The 25,153-nt window shown below is 43.2% G+C and overlaps 2 protein-coding genes across 3 annotated transcripts; both read left to right on the top strand.

The window, feature by feature from the left end:
* Positions 1-1,058: 1,058 nt before the first annotated feature.
* On the top strand, positions 1,059-16,149 carry TMC7 (transmembrane channel like 7). Of its 2 annotated transcripts, XM_009091901.4 has the most exons (16): positions 1,059-1,349; positions 1,517-1,757; positions 3,892-4,040; positions 4,390-4,557; positions 4,737-4,819; positions 5,333-5,478; positions 6,015-6,162; positions 7,609-7,779; positions 9,281-9,438; positions 10,291-10,408; positions 11,021-11,118; positions 11,437-11,620; positions 12,443-12,573; positions 12,841-12,996; positions 13,789-13,867; positions 15,017-16,149. In XM_009091901.4, exons 1-16 carry the CDS (start codon positions 1,298-1,300, stop codon positions 15,068-15,070), a joined length of 2,136 nt encoding a protein of 711 aa, XP_009090149.4. In that variant the 5' UTR covers positions 1,059-1,297; the 3' UTR covers positions 15,071-16,149. The 2 variants fall into 2 exon arrangements, with proteins under 2 accessions (XP_009090149.4, XP_050836185.1); XM_050980228.1 differs by lacking the exon at positions 1,059-1,349 and having other exon boundaries at positions 1,358-1,757.
* Positions 16,150-16,497: 348 nt separating this feature from the next.
* On the top strand, positions 16,498-20,040 carry COQ7 (coenzyme Q7, hydroxylase). The gene is made up of 6 exons (XM_030229894.2): positions 16,498-16,594; positions 16,756-16,946; positions 17,370-17,484; positions 17,593-17,732; positions 18,694-18,762; positions 19,458-20,040. The coding sequence occupies exons 1-6, from the start codon at positions 16,525-16,527 to the stop codon at positions 19,533-19,535; spliced, it is 663 nt and encodes a 220-aa protein (XP_030085754.1). The 5' UTR covers positions 16,498-16,524; the 3' UTR covers positions 19,536-20,040.
* Positions 20,041-25,153: the final 5,113 nt, after the last annotated feature.

Raw genomic sequence — 25,153 nt, 5'->3', positions numbered from 1 at the left:
GTTATAAAATCATAGAACCATCAAGGTTGGAAGATGCCTTTGAGATAATCAGCTCCAACTGTCAAAAATAAATCTGTCAGCACGAAGGCAAGAACACCTCCACAGCATGTTTCTTTGTTGGTTTTTTAAGTCATTCAATGCAATAAGGAAGTTGCTGTGCTTTAATTCCATGTCTTGGTATTTCACAACAATTCCCCTTAAGATATACCTTTCACCTCTGCTGGTAACACAGATTACAAACATCTACATCTAAATTACTTTGAGAACTTTCATTTTTATCAACATTTCATAGTTTTATTATGGAAACAGATTACCTACATATATTGTTGCCAGCAAAGCAATTTGAAAAACATATCTGAGCTGATGACACACAGCTAAAAGAAGAAACATGCTCATTTGAGTCTGATTCAGCGTTCTGAAGCCTAATAATGACTTATTTTTAAAACTACTGCAGAAAGTGCATGAAGAATGTTCAGAAAAATCTGGTTATCTTTTAACTATCAGTAGAATAAAGTAAGAAAGGCTAGAAATAAACTTTTTTCCTCTCCACATAAGGCTTTTGAGACTTTTGGAGGTTTCATTTCTTTATTTGTCACACATGCTGATTTCACACAAAAGGCAAGAATTGTTCCAAGAAATAAGTCTCTCTGAGACGTTTACTACAAGTTCACACAAAACCCACGCTCGGTCTCAGATGGAAAAAAGGTTGAGCTTCTACTGACTTTACTTGCTCCAGTTCACCAAGTTTTCACATTCAAGAGTAAAGGTGCGTTGTTTCCACTGCAGCCTGCGCCACTGCCTCCAGCCCCAGAGCAAGCTGTGAGTTGGGGCTTGTGACCTAATGAGAGTTGACAAAGCATCGGAGTTTGTAAGCTTTTACAGCACCCAATACCAGCACGGGCAGTTAGTACTGACGGAAGACATTGAAACTAAACTTATTTCCAAGCCAAGCGTCGATGAGAGATGCCCAGAACATCCCCCGCCCCGCACCTGGGGTGCGTGAGCCCCTTCTAGCGGAGAGGGCGGGCTGATGGCAGGAGCCTTTACACCCTGCCGTATGGGCTGGTGGCAGGAGCCTTTACACCCTGTCCTGTATCTTCACGGAAAGTTTAAAACAAGCCTGGGCTAAGAGGAACAGAAAGACTCTGCTGCCCCAAAATGTGATCCTGTTGGCTGCGGGCGCCCCCGGCGGGCGTGGGCCGGTGGAAGGCGGCCCCGGGGCAGCCTCGCCCCGCTCCCAGCAGCCGCCGCCCGGAAACGGCAACACCGGCGAGGGACTCTGGCTTCCCCCGCAGACATGAGCGGGCTGGGGGCCGCCGCGGGGCCGGGATGGCAGCGGGACAGCGGCGGTGAGGGCGCGGGGCAGGCGGGACGGCCGCAGGTGGCGGGGGGATGGAGGCACGGCGCGGGAGCGGAGCAGCGGCGCTGCCCTCGCCTCGCCCCTCGCGGCGCTGCGGGGTCCCGGCTGCCCTGGTGCTGGGACCCCCGACCCGCAGCGCCTGTCTCTCCCTCGCAGGGCTCTCTCTCCTTGCCGAGGAGCCGCACGGCGCCGCACCTGTGGGTTTCCTGCAGGAGCTGCCCAGCTGCCAGTCGGCGCGGAGGCGCCGCGGGGGCACTCAGGAGCGCCGGCCGGCCCTGCTGGGCACCGCCGGCAGCCGCGGGGACCCGGCCCGGGCGCTGCCGCAGGAGACAGGCGAACAGGCTGAGTGCCCTGCCAGAGAGCTCCCGGTGTGCATGGCAGAGAAGAGGAGAACAAGGTTAATTTTACGCGTTTCTTCCTTGGTTTTGTTTTTTTTAATGACTTTTTCCGAAACACAACCCAGGTGCGCTGGAAGGGTGGAGGAGAACTAGGTTTGGCTGTATCTGTTTCACCCTGTGGCATGTGATTCTGACAAGAAAGTGCCCGAGTGCTCTTGGCTGGCACGAGGGATTCGCTGACTGGGGGCAGAAGTAGGTTGAATTGGAAGAAATTAGTCAAAACTGGGAGTTACCTGTAGGAAACAAACGCGTTTCTCACTGTTTTTCGTTTTGGGTTTTTGGTACTTTTTTTTTTTCTTAGAGTTTTGTGCTTTCAAGGGTCACTGTGAGTTCTCTGCATGAACACACACACCTCCCCCCCCCCCTCGCTGCTATGCGAGTGCTTCTGCTCTTGAGTCTGCTTAGCTGCTCCTACGCAATGCAGTGCTCTCTCTGCTGTAGCTCTGTACAGTTGATAGGAAGCTTCCCAGGACCTTTGTTCGTTTTATCTTCTCCCCCCGCCCCATTCCTTTTCAAATTACTCTTTCCTGTGGGCTGTTCCTGCCCCCCGGGGTGGTAACCCCCCGGAGGGAGGGATTGCAAAGACCTTGCTTTGCCCCGCCTGAATTTCAGTGCTTGTTGTCTCATGTCTCAGTGCTGGGCTTAAAGCTGCTTTGAGGACAGAGGATACAGGATGTGGTTTTGCACTGTCAGACTACAGCTGCACCTTTAAATCAGGTACATTGGTTCAGTACAGGTTCTAGTTATGAACCAGAAGAGAGGTGGAAGTGCAATTGATGTCTCGTACTCCAGGGAGAACAAGAGCTACTCTGTTGCAAGAGCAGTGGCAAACAGCCTGACCCTGGAGTTTAACTCCATAGCCTGTACGCAAGAAACAGTAAAAGATCTAGGTCATGGTAAAGGAAAGTGCTCAAGACCTTGAATTTTTATTTGAAGTTGGGTATCTAAAGTTCATCTCTTCAAGAAAAAGGAACTGGAGGGAGGAGTGGAGTTGCAATGTCCCAGGCTTGTTTACACATGTTAGCACTGAGAGATTCTGGTGGGGCTTCCTGGCGCTTCTACAGATCGGTGATCTGCATTTGTGCAGCAGCTGCCAACACAAAGTGCTTGGCACAAACGTCCTGAGAGCTGAACACTCAACTTCTGTAACTCAGATGAATGTGCAGCCCACGCTTCTATTTACAATGCAAGGCGAGCATAGGCCAGACAGTTCTGCAGAGTTAAAACACTGCAAACTGCAGCCTGTAGTTTCCACAGAATGAAATCTCTTGAGAGGAGCGGTATTTGCTCTTAAAGCTGAGCTCATCTGCTGCCTGACTGATTGTTTGTATAGGTTTAATTTGACTTCCTGCCAAAATGCTCGAGCCATGAGAAACAGGCAGCACGAAGCACACATGGCAGTGCATCCCTGGGCACATGAGTAGGGTTGACTACAAGTCTTTTAAAACTGAAACCTTGGTACCACAGCATCATGTCCTTATGGGTACTTAATTAACTGCTGCCCTTCTTCAGTGGCGTCAGAGGCTGGAAAAAAATTTGTTGCATACAAGTCCATTTTCAAGCTATGTTTCTGTAAAGTTTTGTCTGGTTATAAGGTTTCTTAAAATAAACAACAAAATAAAAACTCTGAGCCAGTCAGAATTCTCCTTGATTCTGTTGCTGACCAGGCAGCATTTTTTTAAAATGCAAATGTATTCATATAGTATGAAAATCCATAAGTGAGTGATTAAAAATTACAGACAGTGGCACATTCTCAGTGTTTGTTTGCAGCTTGTTATTAGAACAGCGCATCCCCAGAGGTGCTGGCAAAAAATAGTTTCTCAAATTCATTGAATTGGCATTTTCCAGCAAATATTTCAAAAAGCTATAGTTGTCAATTTTGTTTTGTTTTGCTGGGGGGGTTTTCTTTGTTTATTTGTTTTTTCTCCAAGAGAGGTGAGTGTTTTTCATGAGACAGCTTGTCCTATTTGAATTAAGTTGATGTTGCCATTACCAGCAAGATCAGATGGGGAGAGCTTGTGTGTCTGTAGCTATTCCCCTGAAGGCTGTGGGCAGGCTCCATCCTGCTAAGCTCTGTTACATGGAGTGAAAAATTATTTCTTGTGCTCAGTAACTGTATTTCTGGTTTCTTAGGCACTCTCAGCAAGCTGAAACAGAATGTTTATCCAGATGGGAGAAGTGGAGAAGAACTAGCAGAAAATCATTGAAAAAAGCACTTAGTGAAGTCAAGGGCTTGTCATCTTACCTGGTGCTTTGGCGACGTGATATTCACAGCATAGAAGGTATTTCTTGTCTGATGTCCACTTCTCCTCTGGAAAGTTGCTTCTGTTATTGGCAGTTTTACCTGTGTGAGCATAGTTTCAGATATAACTACATGTGCTTAAGAAGTTACTTTCTTCCCTTACTATTGCTGAATGTAAAATCCATGATATGGTAGAAGGAAATATATTGGAAGAAATTATTAATATGTCCAACCTGCATTTCAGTTATATTGCTAAAAGTCCATAGTACTTAAAACTAGCTTTAACAATGTTTCTTCAGTTCAGTGAAACTGATTTTATAATCTGCTCTCTCTGTTTTTTCAATGGTTTTATCATCTTAATTATTGGCACATGTTTCTTTTATTCCCAGGGAAATTTGGTACTGGCATCCAGTCCTACTTCTCCTTCCTGCGCTTTCTGGTCCTGCTAAACTTTATAATTTTTATCCTGATGTTCAGTTTTGTTACTCTTCCCACCATAATTTCTAAATATGGACTATTCAACAGTACCATTGCTTACATTTCTCCAAAGAACACAGGTAAATATCTTCTCTATGTACAGCTGTTGTAAGATTCCCCCTTTCCATCATCTTCTTCTCCACCTCCCATAAAAAAAGGAAAGCCTTTTTATAAGAGTGTGATATGTTTGAATTAATGTGATCTTGCAGTTCAGTGGGCATTACCATTTGAGTGACTTTTCATACCTTTCTTTTGACAGATATCTGCACAATTTATAAACCTAGTGGTAATAAGGGACTTGTGTACTTCTATACTTACCTCAAAGATTTGCTCAGTGGCACCGTAAGTAATTAGTTGGGTTTTTCTAATTAAGTGTCTCATGTAACATTTAAAATTAAAAAAAAAAAATTACTTGTGGAATGAAGCTTTGATAATTTTGAGAAATGATAAGGCATATGCATCACTAGAGTATGTTATCTCTGAGAAGGGCAGTTTTCAAAATGACTTTTACTGAGTGAGCACAAGGCCTGGCTGGCCACATGCTGCAGCCTGTGCCTCTTCTCCCCAGCTGCTATCCCTTATTATTCTGGAGCACACTGTCTATTGTGCTCACTATGTAGGGTACCAGTGTCTGTGTCCTGCAGCTCTTTGGTTGGAGAGGGGAGGGATTTTAAGCACACAGTGCCTGCACTACAGTTTGGTAGAGGCAATGGCAGTATTTAGAAGCTACAGACTTGTAGCTTGCTGGAGGCCCTAATTTTAAATTTACAAAATTTACTTGCTTAATGCCGCGTTGGATTTTATGGGGCAGTTATTGCTGCTGTTACAAATTCTATTCCAACTTCATTTTCACAGGGATTCCTTGAAGTGACAAGTTTGTTTTATGGCTATTACTCAATAGATGCTGTATGGATCAGTATCATGAGGTACAATTTGCCACTCGCATACCTGCTGGCTACATTCGCCTACCTTGCCTTAAGTTTCCTCTGGATAATAAAGAGGTAAAGATGTTGGTGTTGTTTATTTATTGTTATTTGTTGCACAGTTTAGATTGTATTCCTTCTTGAAGGGAACATACTATTTGCTAGAGCTGTTTGCGTGGAAATGGGGAGTCTTGCCTGAGGATGCAGTGCCACAGTAGCATTTGGAGTGCTTGGGAAAAAGAAAACAATTTGAAGTATCATTTTTTCATATGTATGCATACCTATAAGTAAAAGCCCCTCAGCTATACTGAATTTGTTTGAGGATGTTTTTAGGGGTTTTTGATTGAGTTTTACTTGTGCCATCTTAGTTTCCTTTGCTGGGTCTTGGTGAGGTGGGAAGGTGTGACTGTGGTGAAGTCCAGGTGGGAATAACCTGTATTAGTCAGGGTCAGCTGCTGCAGAATCTCACACTGAAAGAGTCCCAAACACTGGCTGGTACTAAGCAAAGGTGACAGTTTGCTCACTGAAGGGGTCATTTAGTCTTTGATCAGCCAGGTTCCTTGTGTGTGTTTTTCCTGTGCATAAAATACATCTTCTCACCAATTTTTCTCTAGGTCTGTGGAAGGTTTTAAGCACAACTTAGTGCATGATGCAGATCCATTTCAGAGTTACTGTAACAAAGTCTTTGCGGGCTGGGACTTCTGCATTACAGATCCAAGTGCAGCCCGGCTGAAACATCGCAGCTTGCAACATGAGCTCCAGGTGAGTAACTTCTGCTTTTTGTGATTATGGTTTCATACAGCTTAGATGGCTAAAAAAGACATGTGTGCAATTTTGCAGATAAGGAAATAAAGTTAAGAAGGATTGAAGTTGCTTGTTTTGGGGGTGCAGCCCACATCCTCTTGCATGCTTTCTAGGTAGCTGGAGTCGTGCAACGTGAGAAGGATTGGCACGGATGTTGTTGGCCCTTCCCCCATGCACTGGGGACCGACGCCAGCCTGTTAGCTGCTTTTCTTATCTGCCTCTTCCTCACACTCCAGTCCTGCTTCCTGTGTTAGTTTCTGCATAGTCCAACAGGAAAAGCTGTCCCAGCTGCAGGCAAAACCCTGCAGGGATGAGTTTGAACGTTCTGGGGGTTAAGCATGCAGTAAGCAGTAATTTGGGGAGAAATGAAGTTCAGATGGTGCTCTTTATACTGCTTGAGAGTAATGTTGCCGTAAGAAGATACTGAAAAATTCTCACTAGGTGTCTTTGGCACACCTGCACATACAAAATGCTGATGCAGCTATAGATTTCCCAAATGATAAAGCTCCGAAAAAAGTTTGAAAGGTTCTTTTGGTAAAACAAGGACCTTCTTTTTGCTCTCTGTACACTGGAAGCAGATATTTGTGTAGTGAAAAAATTACTTTTGAGAAGATGCTTCCACTTCAAACCACAAAGCAGTAATTACAGATTTCATAAATTACAGTGAGTTGCTTTCTGCTCTAGTGAAGTTCACAGTCATTATTTTCATAATAGAATCACAACCTCCTTCACTTGCTACACTTTGCCTCCAGAACACACATCTTAAAATAACTAGGCCCTTAATATTACTGTTTGATGGACATAAATCCTCAAAAAAGACACTTATATGGGTGTTATGTGGGTTTGCCCAGGTTAAATTGCCTTCACAGGAGATACTATATTTTCATGTCAGTTAAGGTGAAATACACCAAGTTTACATGACAAGCTGCTCAAGACTGTACTTCCTTCTTTCAGTGCCATCCCCCAGTTTTCCTTCACAAAGTGTAGAAGGAATTTTGTGCCATAGTGGTGAGGGCTGGTTATTTAGCTGCAGAAGTAATGAGATGAGTGACTGGTTTACCCATTTCAGTTTAGTTTCAAGCTGAGATCAGTCTCTCTCAACAAACAGGCAAATTGTCTGTCCTCAAGGAAATGTGTTACTGATACAGTAGAGAGGATTGCAGGACACTTGTCTTTGGCTACAGAGCCTTCAGCTCGAGGAGGCTGAGCACACAGGGGCTTCCATTCCTGCATGGACCTGTTTTGTCAAAGAAAAGACACTCTGTTCTGTGTGCTTGGGCAGGCACTGAAGTGACTCTCCTGGAACAGGCTACAGATTTGCACTTCTCAGGGGTAGAAGACATGGTGCTAAGTGTTGCATGCTGCATCAAAAAAACTGTATCTCTTTTTTTCTTTTCTTTGTAGACGGACTTGCAGGAAGAAAAACTGAAGCAAAAAATAGCTGAGAGAGGAATGGGAGAAAAGCTTCGCATCTACTCTCTGAGAATATTTATAAATATAATTGTCATTGCCATTTTATCAGGATGTTTTTACTCAATTTATAGAGTAACTGTCTTCTCTCAAGAAAACTCCAATGTGAGTATAAGAAATGACACTAGGACAGATTTGGTGAAGGCTGGTGATTACAGCAAGAGGAACTATTGTGAAAGAGTCAAGTATCTTAATATAGCACCTTTCTTGCAGGGATCTGAAAATGCTTTCTACAGACTTAGAATTTTCTTAGTAGATGAGAGCAGGAAAGATCAAGAACCATGTGCCAAAAACGCCTCCCCAGTAATGTCTCCCATTGCTGCAGAGGCTTCAATGTTGAGTGCCTTGGAGCTGACAAGAAGAGCAGCCCTCACTACCCTTCCCTTGTAACTGTGTTCACCTCACTGATCTGCTGGGTCCAGACAGTGAACTGGCTGGGAGACCGACCTGGTTAAATCCAACTTCATCGTGATCAGTTTCACGTGATCAGGTTTGCTGTCAGCTGCAAAAATGCACTTCAAGGGAAGGCAGAGTGAAGATTGTGATCTGTCTTGTGGCTTGAGTTACCCTGTGTGAGGAAACAGGAAGGCTTTGATCACACAGCAGTTTTCAGAAGCAAAGGTTCTTGCATCACTAGCAGAAAGAATCAGGTTGAGTTGGTTTCACCTCTGGCAGGACAAGCAGATGGAAAGAGTGGTTCAGAAGCAGAACAAAGCAGATAAGCTTTTGGTTAGGACAGCTTCACAAAAGTAATTTACTTCTCTGTAGGACCTCAGGGTTTGATTATCTGATAGAAATGGGGACCACAATTTTTGTCTCCCCTGTGTATGTTCCTGGTGTGATGGACTTAGCTGTTCACAAGGAAAGTTGTGCTCATGGTGGACCTAACTCTGAACTTCTGTAAACTGCCAGGATTGCTGGGACAGAAGCAGGAAATGGGGGCTAAATGAGTTTGTGTCAGAGGTATTGTTTGAGGGCAGAGAAGAGGACTGCACAACACTGAACATCTTCAAGAACAGCTTCACTTACTGTGGGCTTTAAGTAGAAGGGCTGATATCTTGACCTTGTCTTAATGAGCAGGTAGAGGAGCTTGTCAGGGTGGTAGGAAAGTCAGGGGAGCTGCTTGGCACCAGTAAGAATAAACTGAAAAGTGTCTGCACTTGGAATAGCTGTAAAACCTGGTAGCCTTGGTGCTGGTTAGCAGCAGTCAGACACAAACCTTGGTGAGTTGAACCTCTTTGAACAGAAGCTTTGAGGAAGCACAGAAATACTCTTACCTGGAGGGGAAGGGAGTTCCTGATGAAAGGAGCAGGAGAAAGCAAGCAGCAAACTGCAGAGATAGCAGTGATCAGGGTCCTATAAAGGATAGAGATTTGTTTTCCATGAAATTTGCTTGTCTGGAGGTATTCAGAATCAGCCCTGGGTTTGCCATTCATGTTACACCTGGTGTTGATTCTTTTTGCCAATGCAAATGTCAGTGGAGGATGAAGACAGTAAAAGATGCTGCCTGGATCCTGGTCAAGGCAGGCTGGTGTGTAGCTGGAGGCAGCACGCTCAGGAAGGTGTTTCTCTAAGCATTGTGTTTGTCTCATCTCTTCTCCTGCAGGACATTGACAGTGCAAACTCCCAGGTTAATCTCTTAGTGCAGTATTTGCCTTCCATGGTGATCACACTGGCCAACTTCATCGGTCCTCTGATCTTCGAGTTTCTGATCAAATTTGAAGAGTATACACCAGCCTTTGAAATCAAGCTGACACTCCTGAGGTAAAGATGGTTTTATTGTGGCTTTGGATGTTTCAACAACTTGTTCTTGGTAGGCTGTATGTATTGTAAACATTGAAACATCAAGAAGCAGAGAAGTTGGCACTGGAAACCAAGGAGGCATTGTTTGGCCAGTGTTTAGTTGGAAACTTTAAATCTGGGAACAATGTGTTTTGATGACAGTGCAGTGCAGTGATCTCAGTGTCCAAGTTTTTTTCTTGGTCCCATTTAGCTGTGTGGTCTGGACATCTTCAACCTGAATAAATAGTCAGTAGAGAACTTATGGCTTCAGAGCTGTGGATTCATTGCTTTGCGTGCAGCAGTACCCTGAATGAGCAAAAGTGAGTGTACAGCAGTGACTGAAATACAGCTTTGCTTGAGGCAGAAGTTAAAAGTTTTGGGGTAAAAGATACTTCAGTGTAAGAGCTGGTGTTTAGCAGCTTAAGGCAGTAAGATCTGGGATGAAGCACCTAAACTCTGCAAGTCCATGCTTTGTATTTGGGATTTGGCCAAGTGCTTCAGAAGGCCTGAAGCTACATGAAATGGAAATGCTGCACACAGAACTGTATCTGAGGGAATTGCACCTCATTGCAGCATCAAGATCTACAGCTGAAATGACTGATCTAGGAACACTATCGAGAAAAGAAACAAGGGACTGTAGCCTAAAGCTAGGAAGGTCAAAAGCAATTTTAACTTAGTACTAAGGAAAGGTGTTTATTATCTGGCTGGCTGCCCTGTTAAAGATCTGCATGACCCTTCTGTTTTAAGCCTTCCTTGGACTCCTGTACAAGGTGAGTCAAGTGTTAAATGGCTGGGTTTTGGCACATTTGGAGTTAGGTTTTGCCTTTCTTCCAGGTGTGTCTTCGTGCGGTTGGCCAGTATTGGCGTTCTCTTGTTCTCACTGTGGAGTCAGATCTCCGGCTGTGGCAGTGACAAGTGTAAGCCCTGTGGATACAATTACAAACTCTATCCTGTAAGCAGATTTATCTTGGTGTTTAATCATCTGAGCTTGTGAACAGAGATTTGTTTTCCATGAGAGTTGCTTGTCTAGAGGTGTTCAGTAGGAGCCCTGGGGTTGCTGTTCATGCTATACCTGATGTTGATTCCCACTGCTCAGTGCAAACCAATACAGTTGTTACACTTTGTACACCTTTGCTTGTCTAAAACTCTGATCAGAGTTAGTCCAGTGGCAGATGATTCCTTAGCACAGACTTTTTGTCCACCTTTTTGAGAGGATTTTCTGAGGTAGCTGTGTTTTGGAGACATGCTACTACCTTTTGTGGCCTTAAGGCAAATGGGTTTTCCTCAAAATAACCTCCCCCCCCCCCAAATAAAAAACCCCAACCATCAAAACCAAGCCAAACACATCCAGCCACACCGCCCCATGCCCCACCTCACAAAAAAAACCCAAAATCAAACCAAACTAAAAGTGAAAAGCTTGGCACGGGAACTTTAAAACACTTGAATACTTTAGAAATTGGAGTTAATAGCATTTGAACCTTCATGGTGTTAACTGAGATGATTGTTGCTTTTTCACTTGTTTATTTAGACTGCTAATCTTGTTTTTCCTGACTTGTTTTTATAGTGCTGGGAATCTGATGTTGGGCAAGAAATGTACAAACTGATGATATTTGATTTTATTGTAATTCTTGCTGTGGCCCTGTTTGCAGACTTCCCCAGAAAGTAAGTATCTCTGCTTTTTGAGTATATTTTTACAAATGACATACGAAACACATTTTATTTTTTCTGCTTTACTTTCCCCATATTGCTAACCAAATTACTAGTTTTAAAATAAAGCATAAACATATTTCTGGTGGTTTGAGCACTTGTTTGCTACTCACATGGCTGTATAGGTTTTGATATTTGAGAGCTTTTTTCTTCAGACCTTTTCTGTTATGTTGTCTAATGCTTAAATGATAAGTTCTGTGTGTTTCAAATGTGTTAGAATGCATCTAAATTCTACAACTTCACTTTAGGACTAAAAATATTCTTTGGTTTCAGGTTGTTAGTTACTCATTGCTCTTGCAAGCTTGTTCAGTGGTTTGGACAAAAGGAATTTGCAATTTCTGACAATGTCCTGGAAATCATTTATGGGCAGACTATTTGCTTCATTGGAACCTTCTTTTCACCACTTCTCCCTGCAATAGCAACTATAAAATACTTCATCATCTTCTATGTTAAAAAGGTAATGAGGGCATGTGCTTGATAAAGAATTGAGTACATCTCTGTGGTGTTTGTAATGCAGGCATATAGATATGCAGGTGATTAAAAACCAACCAAAAACCTCAAAACCACCTGTGGATGCAGTGGATGGAATAAGCCAATGATATTCCATTTTCAGTAAGGTTTTGTGCTTTCAATAGACAGTAGAATTTTCCTTTGAAATCAAGCAAAGCCACATTTCAATTACTACTTCTCAAATTATTTGCCTTTTTTAAAAAAAAAGGCATTTTATGTAGCAAAGCTAGTTTATAAGACTTTCCTGCAGTAATCTATATACTAGCAACACAGCTTAGAACTTGGACAAAATTTTGCAAAACTGCTAAAAATTTGGGAGCAAAATGGAAAATCTAAGCTGGGTTGGATGTTCATGTGATTTCTAACTATCAGAAGTTTTGCTCAGTGACCACACAGCTCCTTCTGTGCCTCCAATTCTTGCTGACACTTTAGGTCTTGCAAGAGGGGATGTATCCAGTGAAGATGTGGCAGAACAAAGCCAGCAGCAGTGCCATGGGCCATATACCAGATGCCTGTGTCAGTTGACTCTGTGCAAGTGTGTGAAGTCCTCTGGATCAAATTCTTACACAAATTAGGAGACATTGAATTACACCAAAATGTGAGGCAGTCTTGTCTTAGCCCTTCTCAGCCCATACATACCAAAGGAGGTGGTTGTGTGGTGGCTCGTGCCATGTTAGAGAATGGAAAATTCAGTTGCTGGGGGAAGTATATTTGGGTGTATATCTATATAGATATAGTGGTAACAGTTTTACTCACCTTCCCTCTTCAGATTGTTTTGATACACACACGCAAACCTGCAGCAAAGCCTATAAGGGCATCAAGTTCCAACTTTTTCTTCCTGGTGGTGCTGTTGATTGGGCTCCTCTTGGCTTTTGTCCCTCTGGCATTCAGCATAGCACGGTAAGTGACAATTTTAAGTTCTGTGAAGTTGACACTTGTTCGAAGCTTGTCAGTTCTGTAAAAGCAGACACAACTTTAGAATGGTTAATGGAATAAAATATATAGGGTATAACACATAAACTTAAAGCTTAGTTCAGATAAACAACAATTACAGTTTTATAGATGTAGGATGCTTCTACTGCATCACCAAACTGCTGCTGGGTTTGTGCTGGATTATTTTATCTTTACATTTTGGTGTAACATCTTTCTATTCTGCTTCTTTGACAGTATCCCCTCTTCCAAGGCATGTGGGCCATTCATGAATTTTAACACTTCGTGGGAAGTTATTCCAGACACAATACTTGGGTTTCCAACAGGTCTGCAGCAGTTCCTTTTTGGCATTTCATCAGAAGCCTTTGCAGTGCCTTTTTTTGTGATCCTTTGGTGAGTACTGTGGAGATTTGATTCCCTTATGCAGCTTCATTTCCTTGCTTACTGACCTCATACCAAGCATTAGGCCAGATTTTCCATTTGCAGTCAAAAGCATCAAAACCCATATGAATCCTCAGCCCTTATGTTTTTGCCCATGTGTTCACACTCATCAGCTTCCATTTCCTCTTGCATATCCCATATTCAACAATGTCCTTCTCAAAAATGTTAACTGTGAATCCTCTGCAAATTAGTACTGTAAGCCCTGTGATCACAACTCCTATCCACAAACCCTAGTCTGAAAAGACAAAACTCCCAAAGCAGTCATTCTGTAAGATGAAATTCAGTGTAGAATCATAGAATTTTTAAGGTTGGATGCCACCTGTAGAGAGAGTCTAACCCAATTCTCTTGCTCAAAACAGGGTCAAGTAGAGCAGGAACCATACCCAGTTAGATTTTCAGTATTTCCAAAGATACAGAGACTCCACAACACTGTTCCAGGGCCTGGTCAGTCTTCCAATAAAAAGGGGTGTTTTTCTTAAGTTTAAATGGAGGTTTTTGCATTTCATTTTAACCAAACTGTTTGCAAATTTTGGAGCCTTATTACCTGATGCTTTCTAAAACTTATATGCTTGAAAAACCACGTGTCTTATTTAGGACTCCACACAGCCCTTCCTTTTGTAGCACACATTCATGTGTTCTCCTGAACTGAGCTTGTTATTACATACATAGGAAATCTCAAGTCCTCCCTTTTTGTATGTTGTTTGCAGCATCATTATGTTTTATGGGTTTTTTTGTTGTTTACAGCATCATTATGTTCTATGTTATTGCCTTGGCTCGAGCACACAAACGAGTGGTTGAACAGCTGAGGGAACAACTGGTTTTGGTAAGATCTGACCCAACATTTTACTCACACAACAAAGAGAACTTTAGGGGTACAGAAATGAGAGAAATATTGGTTTTCATAGTCTCCTGGATATTTGGTGTTTGCAACAGGCAGTAAAGAATGTTTTACAAATTACCCAGGAAAAATTACCAAAGCATTGTGGTATTTCTCGGTGGAGTTGATTTTCTTGGGTACCAGCTGCAACTGCAACAAAGTCTGGTTATATCAGGCAACACACATGCAAGAGATGTGCCCCTGAGAAGCTATGTCTCTGTTTTTCATCTGTTGCCTTATTTAAATCCAATTATCTGCATGGTTTTTTTCCTCCCAAAGTACCTGAATCCTGTGTTTCCTGTCCTCTCCACCATCTTGCACAACCTCCACTTCTGTTTCCTTCTCTGCCCTCACAAACAACCCAAATTCTTACCTTGCCCTCCAGGCCTGTATTTCTACTGCATCTTTTCTGGTCTGGCTCTTGAATGTAGGCCCAGAAGTGCTTGAGCAGGTACTGAAAGTGGAGCAAGTCAGCACTCCCAGCCCTTTGGAGAAGGGTGCCAGAGCAGAACTGCTGCTTTGTGGCCATCCCAAGCCACTGCCAGGTTTAGCAGCATTCGTGTGCTGTGATCTGACAAACTGCTGGAGTCAGAACTCAGCCTCAGCAGTGAGACTTCTCACTTTCTTATTAAATAGCTCATTTCTTGATATGTGCTTCTTTCAGATATGGCATTGAACAAACTGTGTGCAGAAAAGCACTTACTGGGGAGAGCTTTTTCAGGAGTGAGAAATTTAGGAACAAAAACCTTCCTGCTTTTTGAAGGGTTCACAAATCAGCTGGGAATTCTAAAAATTCTTCTGTGATTTTTTATTTTTGTTTGCTTGCTCTTGTTCAACTTCCTGGAAGCGTGGTTTTAAATTTTGAGGTGTATGAGATGTTTTTACTAGGCTCAGTGCAGAACTGGTAATGTGTAACCTAAGGTGAGATAAATGAAGTCAAGGCCATTATAAGCTTGAAATTGTTCAGGCAGTTGAGAGTGTGCTGGGGGAGTACAATGGGTGAGTGCACCTATTTCTAATGAAGAAATGAGCTGTTGTAGATGACTTGTATTAACACTGTTCATGTGGAGCATTCTTGTTCTTCTGTCTTTCCAGGAGAGTCGTGACAAGATGTTCCTAATCAGAAAGATAGCAGAAGCTCAGAAGTAGCCTTGAAAACCACACAAGCCCAAAGAACTTGACTTCCTAAAACTCCCAGAACAAGAAGAAAACAGCAGAAGCATTTGCAGCTTCTGAAACCTGAGCAGCTGACTGGTACCCTGGGACTGTGGTCTCTGTAATGGGTGCTTGTGGTCTGAGGCTTAACGTTTCCAAAACTTGGAAACTCGGCTGATTTACACTGTGTTAGAGCTGTTCAAAAAAGGATACTTTAATGCTCACACAGCTTCAGGGTTGTTGGGATTTGTTATATCCCTATTTTTTCAGGGAGTTTGGGTAAAATGTGATCAGAACTGAAACCCTTTTGTACCGTTTTTACAAATTATCCTATAAGAATCACGAGAGAGGGAGAAGGTATGGTTTTATATGTTTTCATTTGCTTTGGTTTTAAAAAAGATGTATGGAAGTATGTTGAAATAGTGCATAGGAAAAGAAAATATGGCATGAGTTTGAAATCAGTTTTCTAAATATTCTTAGAGGTGATGGTTTGCTATTTATGCTGCTCTAAAGTAGAAAGAGCAGTTGAACACTGGATAACTGGTCGTAAAACAGTTCAGAGAAAATAAGCTGATAAAAGAGCTCTGAATGAACACTTGGGGTAGGAAGAAGCCAGCAGGCACAGCACTGCTGGGGCACCAGCCTTGCTGCTGTGGAGAGGCATTTTTGTTTTTTTTTTTAACGTTTTAAGTCATTATTATTTGTGTTTTATTCTTGTATGAACACTATGACTACTGGTCTATGCGTTCTAAAATGTGAATATTTCAGAGTTAAGTTATTGGTTGGCAATAGTGTGTCAGCACCCTTAATTTCTCATTTCTCTGTCTTACACATGGTCCCAGCAGTTCAGGTATCAGACAGCCGTGTGTTCCTGTGGGCTACTAACCCAGTCCTTTATTTAAAGATTGCGATTAAGGATTTCTTGTACAAAACTGCGTTTATTGTTTGAAATCTCTATTAGTCCGCTCTTAGTTCATGTGAGACACTATCTTTTTCATATAATATTTCGGAATGTTCTCTGTGCTCATTTTAAAGGAATGACCGTTCAATAAACGCTATTTATTTTTATTTTACCTCACCGCCTGGCGCCGTTCGCTCGTAGTGGCTGTGGGGGCCGCTCTGGGGCTGCCTCAGCGCCGCCCCCGCCCCGCCCTCAGCGCCGCCCCCGCCCTCAGCACCGCCCCCGCCCCGCCCTCAGCACCGCCCCCGCCCCGCCCTCAGCACCGCCCCGCCCCGCCCTCAGCACCGCCCCCGACCCGCCCTCAGCACCGCCCCCGGCCCGCCCTCAGCGCCGCTCCCGCCGCAGTTCCCGCCTCGCCCGCCAGGGGCCGCCCCTTGTTCCCATGGCAACCACGCCTCGGGCTTTGAATGACAGCTGCGTTGCCCAGTGCGGTGCCAATCAGAATCGTGCCAGGGCGGCGCGCGGTGATGACGTGAGGCTCAGCACTATGGCGGCGGCCGTGGCCCCGGTACTGCGGTGCTCGGTGCTGCAGCGCCGGCCCCTCCGCTGCGGGCCGGGTACGGGCTCGGCTCCGCTCCCTGCCCGTCCCTCAGGCCCTAGCGGCGCCCTCCAGGGCCGCCTCAGGCCGTTCGTCTCCGCGGGCGGGAGCGTGCACCCGCCCGTCCCGGACGGGGACCGGGCGGCGGCGGAGCTCGCGTCACCTTTGTCTCTCCGGCAGGTCTGCGGCCCGTGCCCGGCGCAGGGGCCGCCCTCAGGCCGTGCAGCTCGCGGGTGGCGCAGGAGGGCATCAACAAGCCCGTCATAGACCGCATCATCCGCGTGGACCATGCGGGGGAGTACGGGGCCAACCGCATCTATGCGGGGCAAATGGCCGTGCTGGGCAGGTCGGCCGTGGGACCCGTCATCCAGGTGAGCCATCCCCGCGCCTCTGCTCCATTTGCCTGTGGGTAACAGCGGCCGGGGGATGGCCAAACATCGTAGCCTTCATGGCAAGATTATTGTCCAGTTTTTTCTGAGCACTTCCAAATGTTCGGGTTTATAAAGAGCGGTGGGAGTACTTGGTAAGGGAGTTACCGATGCTGGAGTTGCTGTAGTGTTGTCCTATTTTGCAATTGTTTTTATGTTACCTTCTTATAACTGTACTTTCTGTCCTTTTTATAACGTTCTGCACCTGCCTTTCTCCACCATTTCTTCTCTCTGACGTTACATCATTACAGTATTGCTTCAGCTATCGCAGCATACATGGCCTGAGCCCTTTTGGCTTTTATTTTTTTATTTGAAGTGCTTACTTTTTCTGGTTTTATGCTTCTCTGTGATCTGGCTCTTTTGCAGCAAATGTGGAATCAAGAAAAAAACCACCTGAAAAAGTTCAATGAGCTCATGGTTGCATACAGAGTCCGACCTACTGTTTTATTGCCTTTCTGGAACGTAGCGGGTTTTGTTTTAGGTGAGTCTGGATAATTACTGTTATTGTTGTTTTGTGAAGTCTTCAATTGTGTTGAATTATTTTGCTTCAGATTCCATTGTATTTATGTGTCTGGTACCCCAATCCCAGGGGCTGGAAGTGCTTTGCTTGGGAAGAAGGGTGCAATGGCTTGCACAGTGGCTGTGGAAGAGAGCATATCAGAGCACTACAACAACCAGATCAGAACTCTGATAGAGGAGGATCCAGAAAAGTACAAAGAACTATTGCAGGTATTTATCCATGACTTAAAAGTGGTTTAACAAATTGATTGAGTTAACCAATGTTATTTAGTCTTTTAAAAATAATATGCTTTTAGAATTTACTATGGAACTTTTTCTTCTGTCACTTAGAATGCTGAAGTCAACAGAAACTATTAAAATAAAAGGATGCTTTTTGCTTCAGCAGCACTTAATTGATCAAGCACCAAAATGAAAACATGTTGGATTGTCTTTGATATGCTTTCAGTAATGCAGTGTTTCCTTTTCAAATGGGAGAATTATGCTTTAAGTTTGATTAATTGTAATTGAAATGAAGGGTCTAAAGGGGAAAAGGGAAAATATTGATTGCACAGTAGCTGTGTTGTACTCCTGTGGAGGCATTTCAAGTGCCTTCACATGCTCCTTAACCTGTAGGGCCCAGAGCCACACACAGTGCTCAGGGGTGACCCCTCTGCCCACGCTGTGTTTGATACACCCAGGGTGGGGTTTGCCCTCCTGGCACTGCTGCCAGCCAGCACCCTGTTCATGTTCTAGTCCTGGATGCTCTCAGTGTGAAGGAGCTGGTGTTTATCAGCTCTGTGAGAAAATAACTTCCCAAGCATTTTAGGTATCAAACTGGTACACGTCCCTGTAAGTGGTTGTGGAGATGGAGCTGTTTCCACAGGCAGCTCGTGGAACTGCTGCATTTCCAGCCTTGCTGGCTCCCAGTGTGTTCAGATGTGCATAGTGTAACATGTAGCAAAATCTGATTATTCCAATGTATCCCATTGTTACAGAAATTGTCTCTAAAGTAACCAGTGTTGTGCTGAGGTGTACCAGGGAAATACCACCCCTGAAGATAATGATATGATGAAATAGATAGATATGGCACAAAATTAAGACAAAAATCCAGGCAGTGAGTTTACTCACAGTGCCAGTATGAGGAGAAGTAGGTTTCTGTGCAAAGCAGGCTCAGGAGCTGCTGGTGTTACAGGTCATAAAGCAGTTCCGGGATGAGGAGCAGGAGCACCACGACATTGGGCTGGAGCACGATGCAGAAGCTGTGAGTAGAATGTTGACTAATTGTCAGTGAGGATGTGGATGTGCTGCTCTTTCCTTCCTTACTTAGAGATTGGGATGGGGCTCTTGGAGAAGCAGAAAATAAGGCTCTTTATATTCTTTCTCAAACATACAGATAAGAATGTCTTGCATGTTAAAACTTGCATTTGTCCAGAACAGAACTAAATCTGCTGGAATTCATGTCAAGTGTTAAAAGTGTTTTGGTTTTTTTCCTAAGAGGTGTCCTCTGCAAATTTTTAGATTTCTTTTAATTTCACTTTAAAATAAATATTTTTGATGATAATGCTAATAACTGCTATCCATACAGTGCTGGGAACTGGAGGCATCATCTTATTAGAAAGTGTGGAATGCTGAACTAAATTCTGTGCTCCCCTGGATACTGTATGGGGAATATGTAACTTCTTTCCTATTTTTTCTCTTGACTTACATTGTGGAATGCTCTGAATAGTTGATAAAGATAGTTATAAATATAAATAGTTGAGGGAATTTTCTGAAAAGTTGATACATTTTAATTTAGCTTTCTCTAGGATAGATTAGACTGCAAACACCTGTGGGGTTTTCTTGGCATGTGTGTGTTTTTACTTTGATTTTTTAAAATGGTGCTTACTATTCATTATCACAACCTGGTTCAGGCAAAACACTTCAGTAGATGTATTTAATCTTTTATTCTTTTTACAGACACCAGCTTATTCTGTTTTGAAGACAGCCATACAACTTGGATGCAAAGCTGCAATATTTTTATCAGAAAGAATATAGTTATATTTTTCAGAATAGCTGTGGCAATAAACTGTGACACAAAAGCAAATGGAAATTGTGGAAGACTCAGCTATTTTATTCAGCCTTTTAAATTTTTCTGCACTAAGCACTTGATTCAGCCATCCTTTGTCACATTGAATCCCCATTTTAAAAGTATCTGTATTAAAGTCAGTTGAGCTAAATGTGAATCAAGGTGGCAGAATTGAGTCTGTGTGAACTAAACCTCCCTATTCAGAGACTGTTCACAAGGTGGCAGCACAATATGTATATACATGGGGTTTATATACAATATTTGTGTATGGATGCACACACATAAAAATGACAAATACATTCTCTGTTGCCTTCAAATTTATGTGTACTTGAAATAAGCTGGAGCAGCTCATTTTAAAATAGTTAATACAGACCAAGAAGAATATTTTTTCTGTTTCCAGGATAAGTGAAATAATAGTAAATATTTATTTTCAGTCCATCTTGAATAAAAATTGGTATTATAAGGCCAGTTTTACTTAAAGACTTCTGTGTGTTTTGGGGTGGGCCTTTTTTCAAGCACAGTTCCAAATTCTTTAAGTAGAATTTTACTTACTGTATTTTTTTTTTGTTGTGGTGGGGGCTTTTTTGTTGGTTTTTGGTATTTTCTTGGGTTTGTTTGGTTTGCAGGTTTTTTTTACCTGAGCATGTAGGAATTGATCCCTGTCATAAAGCAGGAGGAGAGAGCAACTTGGAGCATTGTGAAATTGCATTCAATATTCTATTAGAGCTTTCAATCTTATCTTACTTTGCTTCAGACAATATTTAATCCAGGTACATCTGAGCTTGCGTTTTTTGGTATCTCTGTTAGTGTTTATAGGTACTGATTGATGTGTAATTTGACATTAAAGGCTTCTTAAAGTGGATTATTTACCCTTTTTTGGTGAAGGAGCTTAGGCAGAAGGTTAAATCTTAATATAGAGAAATTCCTATTCTGTGTGATTTTGTTATGACTGTCACTTTGTATGTTCTTTAAAATTAATATCTCTCAAACTGTTGCAAGTGTTACCTTGCTAGACTCAAACTACTGATGTTATTTACTTTGTTCAATCAAAGTAGCATTTGGTTCTCTCTCTGTGACTGGTTTGGAATAATGTGACTTGAGGAACTCAGAGCTACATCACAGGTTCTCAGGGACTGCAGAGTCAGGAGATAACTCTGAGGGAATTATTTTACTGTCTCAGCCCCAGACAGTTGTGAGCAGTGTGTGTGAAAACTCAAGTTTACTAAAGGTCCATCCTATTACACTAATGCAGTATCTTCCCTATTTTGACCATTTCTCTGAACATCTAGCAGATTTCTTGCCTTCATTTCTCCAAAGTATTCAACATGCATGTGGACAGCTCCCAGGTAATTTGTAGGAGAAAGGAATCAGCACAAAAGAATGATTAGCTGAAGTGGTTAAAAGGGTAACAAGTGGTGCTGGAAGCTTGTGCAGTGCAATTGTGTAAGTCACAGGCTTTAATAATGGAGTAGAAGAAGAAAAAAAGATTGCTTGATGAATAGTCCATTGTAAAGTCTTTCATACCAGGGGCAGCATGGGATGGCATCTTTTATAAGTCCATTATTGCAGGGGAGGAAGGGCAGGGCATGGTGTATTTTCACTCAAAGCTTCACGCCCATACATACAGTGGTCTTGTGATATAAACTGGAAACTGAGGCAGACAGTTCCTGGTCTCATCAGGGTTGAAAGCTGAACAAGGCATCTGGGGGGGTTTCCAAGAGAGCTGGTACTCAGCTGAAGCCTTGTATTCTCCATGGCTGCAGTTGCAGAGATTCTCTGAAGATATCTGTGGTGTTCAGCACGGATTGGCTTGTGACAGAGTGACAGACATGCTGATGTGATTGTCCAAGATTTGGGTGGCTCCCAAGACCATGACACACTGCAAGCTTGGGGCAACAGATTTTAAGAGACACATCTCATGTTAAATGTATTTCATTTGGCCGAGGGCTGGGAACATCAAATACCAAGAAATTGCCATGTGAGGTCTGTGTTTGGTCATATCTGCTGTAATTGAAAGTGCTCATAGAGAGCTCTTTGTCCTCAGCAGCTGAACACATCCTGCACATTTGAGAAGGGTGTCAGACAGTAACACTGTCTCCAGCTGCAAGCATGAAATGTGAACTGAGATCAAATCTGCCTTATGCTCCTGAGCAGGATTTGTTCGTTCTTTAATGGAGCAGCAGATTTCTACCCATCCATTAAAGTGTGGGTGGGCTGTTCTGCCACTTCCAAAGCTTGTCCATTTTCCTGCTCACTGGCAGTTTACTCTTTTTTTTGTTGTTGTTCTTTTACATAGAAAATGGAGTTGCTTTTCATTTTTCTCATGGAAAAGGGACTTTTTCTTTTGTTTAAGAACCTGTTTCAGATTTTGAAAGACTAAAAAAAAGTGGTAAAAGGTTACAAAAGAACAAGAGGTGCTTAGTGCTGTACAATTCTATTGTACAGCTGCTGCAAGGCTGTAGTTACTTTTTTATGTAGAGGCAGAACTAAGCTGAGTAATACCAGCCATCCCAGCAGGGGTTAATGGCAGGCAGAGGCCAAAGTATATAGCTTATACAAGTCTGTTATCACAGGAATCCTCAATGAACTCTGGTTGTGTTGACAGAGGAAGGGGAGCTTGGATCAGAGAGGCTGTGAAATGCTGCATTTTCAGAACAGGGAGTGGGGAAGATGACTGGGTCTTCACTGTGCCTTTGAGTTCTGTGGCTTCCTTGTGAATCATAAAATACACACATAATTTGGGTTTTATAATATACAGCGGGATGAAATCCCCTCATAGTAGTGAGGTCTTGTTATAAGCCAGGGCTTGATCCCAGTTTTCTCTTGCAGAAGCAGTTGTGTCTCTCAGTGAGGAGCAGCACAGGTACGCACCTGTGTGTGTGCAGGGCTCCAGGGCTGTTACCTGCTCTGTGAGCAGCATCTCACCTTTTGCTGCTTTCTTCTGCCGGCAGTGCAGGGGGTGAGCAGGCCCTTGTTCTCCAAAGCTGCTCTGAGTCAGAGGTCAAGGTAACCTTTGATGGTGCTGGGAGGGCAGTGGCAGATGGTGCAGTCCCTGTGCTGAGCTCTGGGGCTGTTCCTGGAGCAGGATCTCTGCTCTGGCTGTGGGCACTGCAGAAGGCACGTGTGATGCCTTCAACGTGCAGCTCTGGCTGTGCCAAGACACGTTCCAGCAGCAGCCAGGCAGAAATCAAATCCCTGTGGCTGGGATTAACAAGGTGATGCAGACACCAGCTGAACAGACTTTTGTCAAGGGCATGTAGTGATAGGACAAGGGTTTATGGTTTTATGTTGATAGAGGGCAGGTTTAGATTAGATAGGAGAAAATCTTCTCTGTGAGGGTGGTGAGGGCCTGGCACAGGTTTACAGAGAAGCTGTGGCTGCCCCATCCCTGGGAGTGTCCAAGGCCAGGTTGGATGGGGCTAGTGGAAGGTGTCCATTCCCACAGCAGAGGGCTGTGGAATGAGGTGAACTAAGGTCCCACCCAGCCCAGCCCAACCCACCTCACTCTGTGATTCTGTGATTTATGATGCAAATTATCTAAAATGATATTCAGGATTGTTTGGCAGACAGCTAAATCATTGTCTGGGTTGAGCTTCATTTTTGTCTGGAGTAAATCTGTGTGGCTCACTTGAGCAAACAGAGCTTGTGATCAGCTGAGGACGTGCCATACAGTCCCTGTGCTGGGGATGACATGGTTTGTACATCTCAATTTGTTCTTAGTATTACAGGAGTTATTCAATCTATATGCATCTGCTTTCTAACTTAACTTTAGGGAAGACAATTTCAAATGGCAGTCATTTTTTGTCACTAGCTTTGAAGCTGTGGCATGTCACTTGCATTGAATTCTGCACATATTTTTTAGCTTGGGAGGCTTAAAGGGCTGAGGCAAAAATATTGGCAAATTTAAAGGAGGAGTATGTGTTATAAGGGAGGAGATTGTTCAAAGACACTACCATTTTCTATTTGTTACTTCAGTTTTTGTTGTGTCTGACACAAAATATCTGAATGTATTTTGGAGAATGACAGCAGCTTTGTAGTTTTACTTACAGAATGGCAGAACTTAGCTTGTGTTGGAGAATGCTTGCTGATTCTCATTTTTAGAATTATGGGGCTAATCTGATGTTGAGTAAATGCATCAACAATTCAGTTTCAGTGAGTAATGTATTTCTAAAAGCTTTACTGTGTTAGAATGAAAATTCCAGTTGTTGTTGTTGTTGTTGTTAGGTGTTTTCAATAAATGCAGCTTCCTGCTCACTTCAGGTGTTTTTGAGAAGTACCACCTTATGCTACAGTTTTGCAGAGCAGGGGGTGGTACCTCTGTGTCCAGAAATGCAGCTTATGGCAGCAGCAGTGTTTTGTTGTGTTAGCATGCAGATTAATACACCTATGCTGATATTTTTAAAAATGAGGATTTTTTGGTTCTGAAAGTCTTTGTCTCACAAACTCTGGCCATGCACTGCCTTTACTTGTGCTTGTTCTTAGCTGGAAGTAAGTGATGATCTGATGGAAGCCCAGGAGTCATGCAGTGATACTTGGAAAGGAGCTCTGGAGGTCATCTTGTCCAGCCTCCTGCTGGACCCAGGACTGTGGCCAGCACTAAAGCAGGTCAGCTGTGATTTTTTTCCAGACAGGTGATGAAAACCTCCAAGGACAGAAATTTCACAGCCTCTATGGGCAGCCTGGTCTGGTCCTGTATTACCCTATACCAGTGGCACTTTTTTACTTTCCTGAACCTTCCAAGACTGTCACTGCTGCTGCTTGTTATGTCATGTAGCACCTTGGAGGAGAGTTTACCTCCACTGCCTTGGAGGTAAATACCCTTTGAGTAGTTTTGTGCAACTATTAATCATTCAGATTTGCTGTCATTTCAGTGCCTGGTTCCTGAACTGGCACAGAGGAAAGGAAGAGATGCATCTGATGACCACCTTGACAGTCTCGTTGACTGCTTAAGACTTCAGGCTTCATATGTCTTTTCTCCTTGCAGGTATTTTCCACCCAACTATTTGAATGTCAGTCATTTGTTTTTCAGTGTTACTTGTGGCTAGGACAGATGGATTTATTGATTTTATGTACAGGTGGGCATGTGTAGTCTCAAGATATTAATGAAAGCAAGTCATACATACAGTGGGTGGTTTTCACATTTAAAATGCCTTTTCTGAACTGTAATAAAAAGATTATTTCTGGCACTAAAAATGTTTTTCTGTTTTCTCTGTGGCTACTGGCCCAGCCTGGGCTGTCCAGGTTAGAGCAGAGGCAGCAGTGGGTGAGGGGGATTTGAATTTTCTTGCAGTTCATTTTGAAGACAAGCTCTGCCAGCAGTGTTTTAGCAAGCTGTCAAGAATTTTCCCAAGCATGTGGCTTGAGGGCACCTGTATAGTCAGAGGCTGCTGACTGTATGTAAATGGATAAAATGTTTAGTGGAGTGAAAAGCCTTTGCTTATAGGTGCAGACAGACATGCAGTGTCGAGGCAGATGACTCAGTCCTGTTGATCTTTGTTGCTATCTCTGCATTAAAGTGAGCTTCCTTTTTAAGCACTAGCCTATGTCTAATTTAGGGCTGTGTCTCATCTTGCTGATGATAAATTGT

Source organism: Serinus canaria, chromosome 14 (genome assembly GCF_022539315.1).
Source record: "Serinus canaria isolate serCan28SL12 chromosome 14, serCan2020, whole genome shotgun sequence".
Classification (NCBI taxonomy): domain Eukaryota; kingdom Metazoa; phylum Chordata; class Aves; order Passeriformes; family Fringillidae; genus Serinus; species Serinus canaria.
The sequence above is the reverse complement of the archived record's forward strand: the minus strand, read 5'-3'. Positions and strand labels throughout refer to the sequence as shown.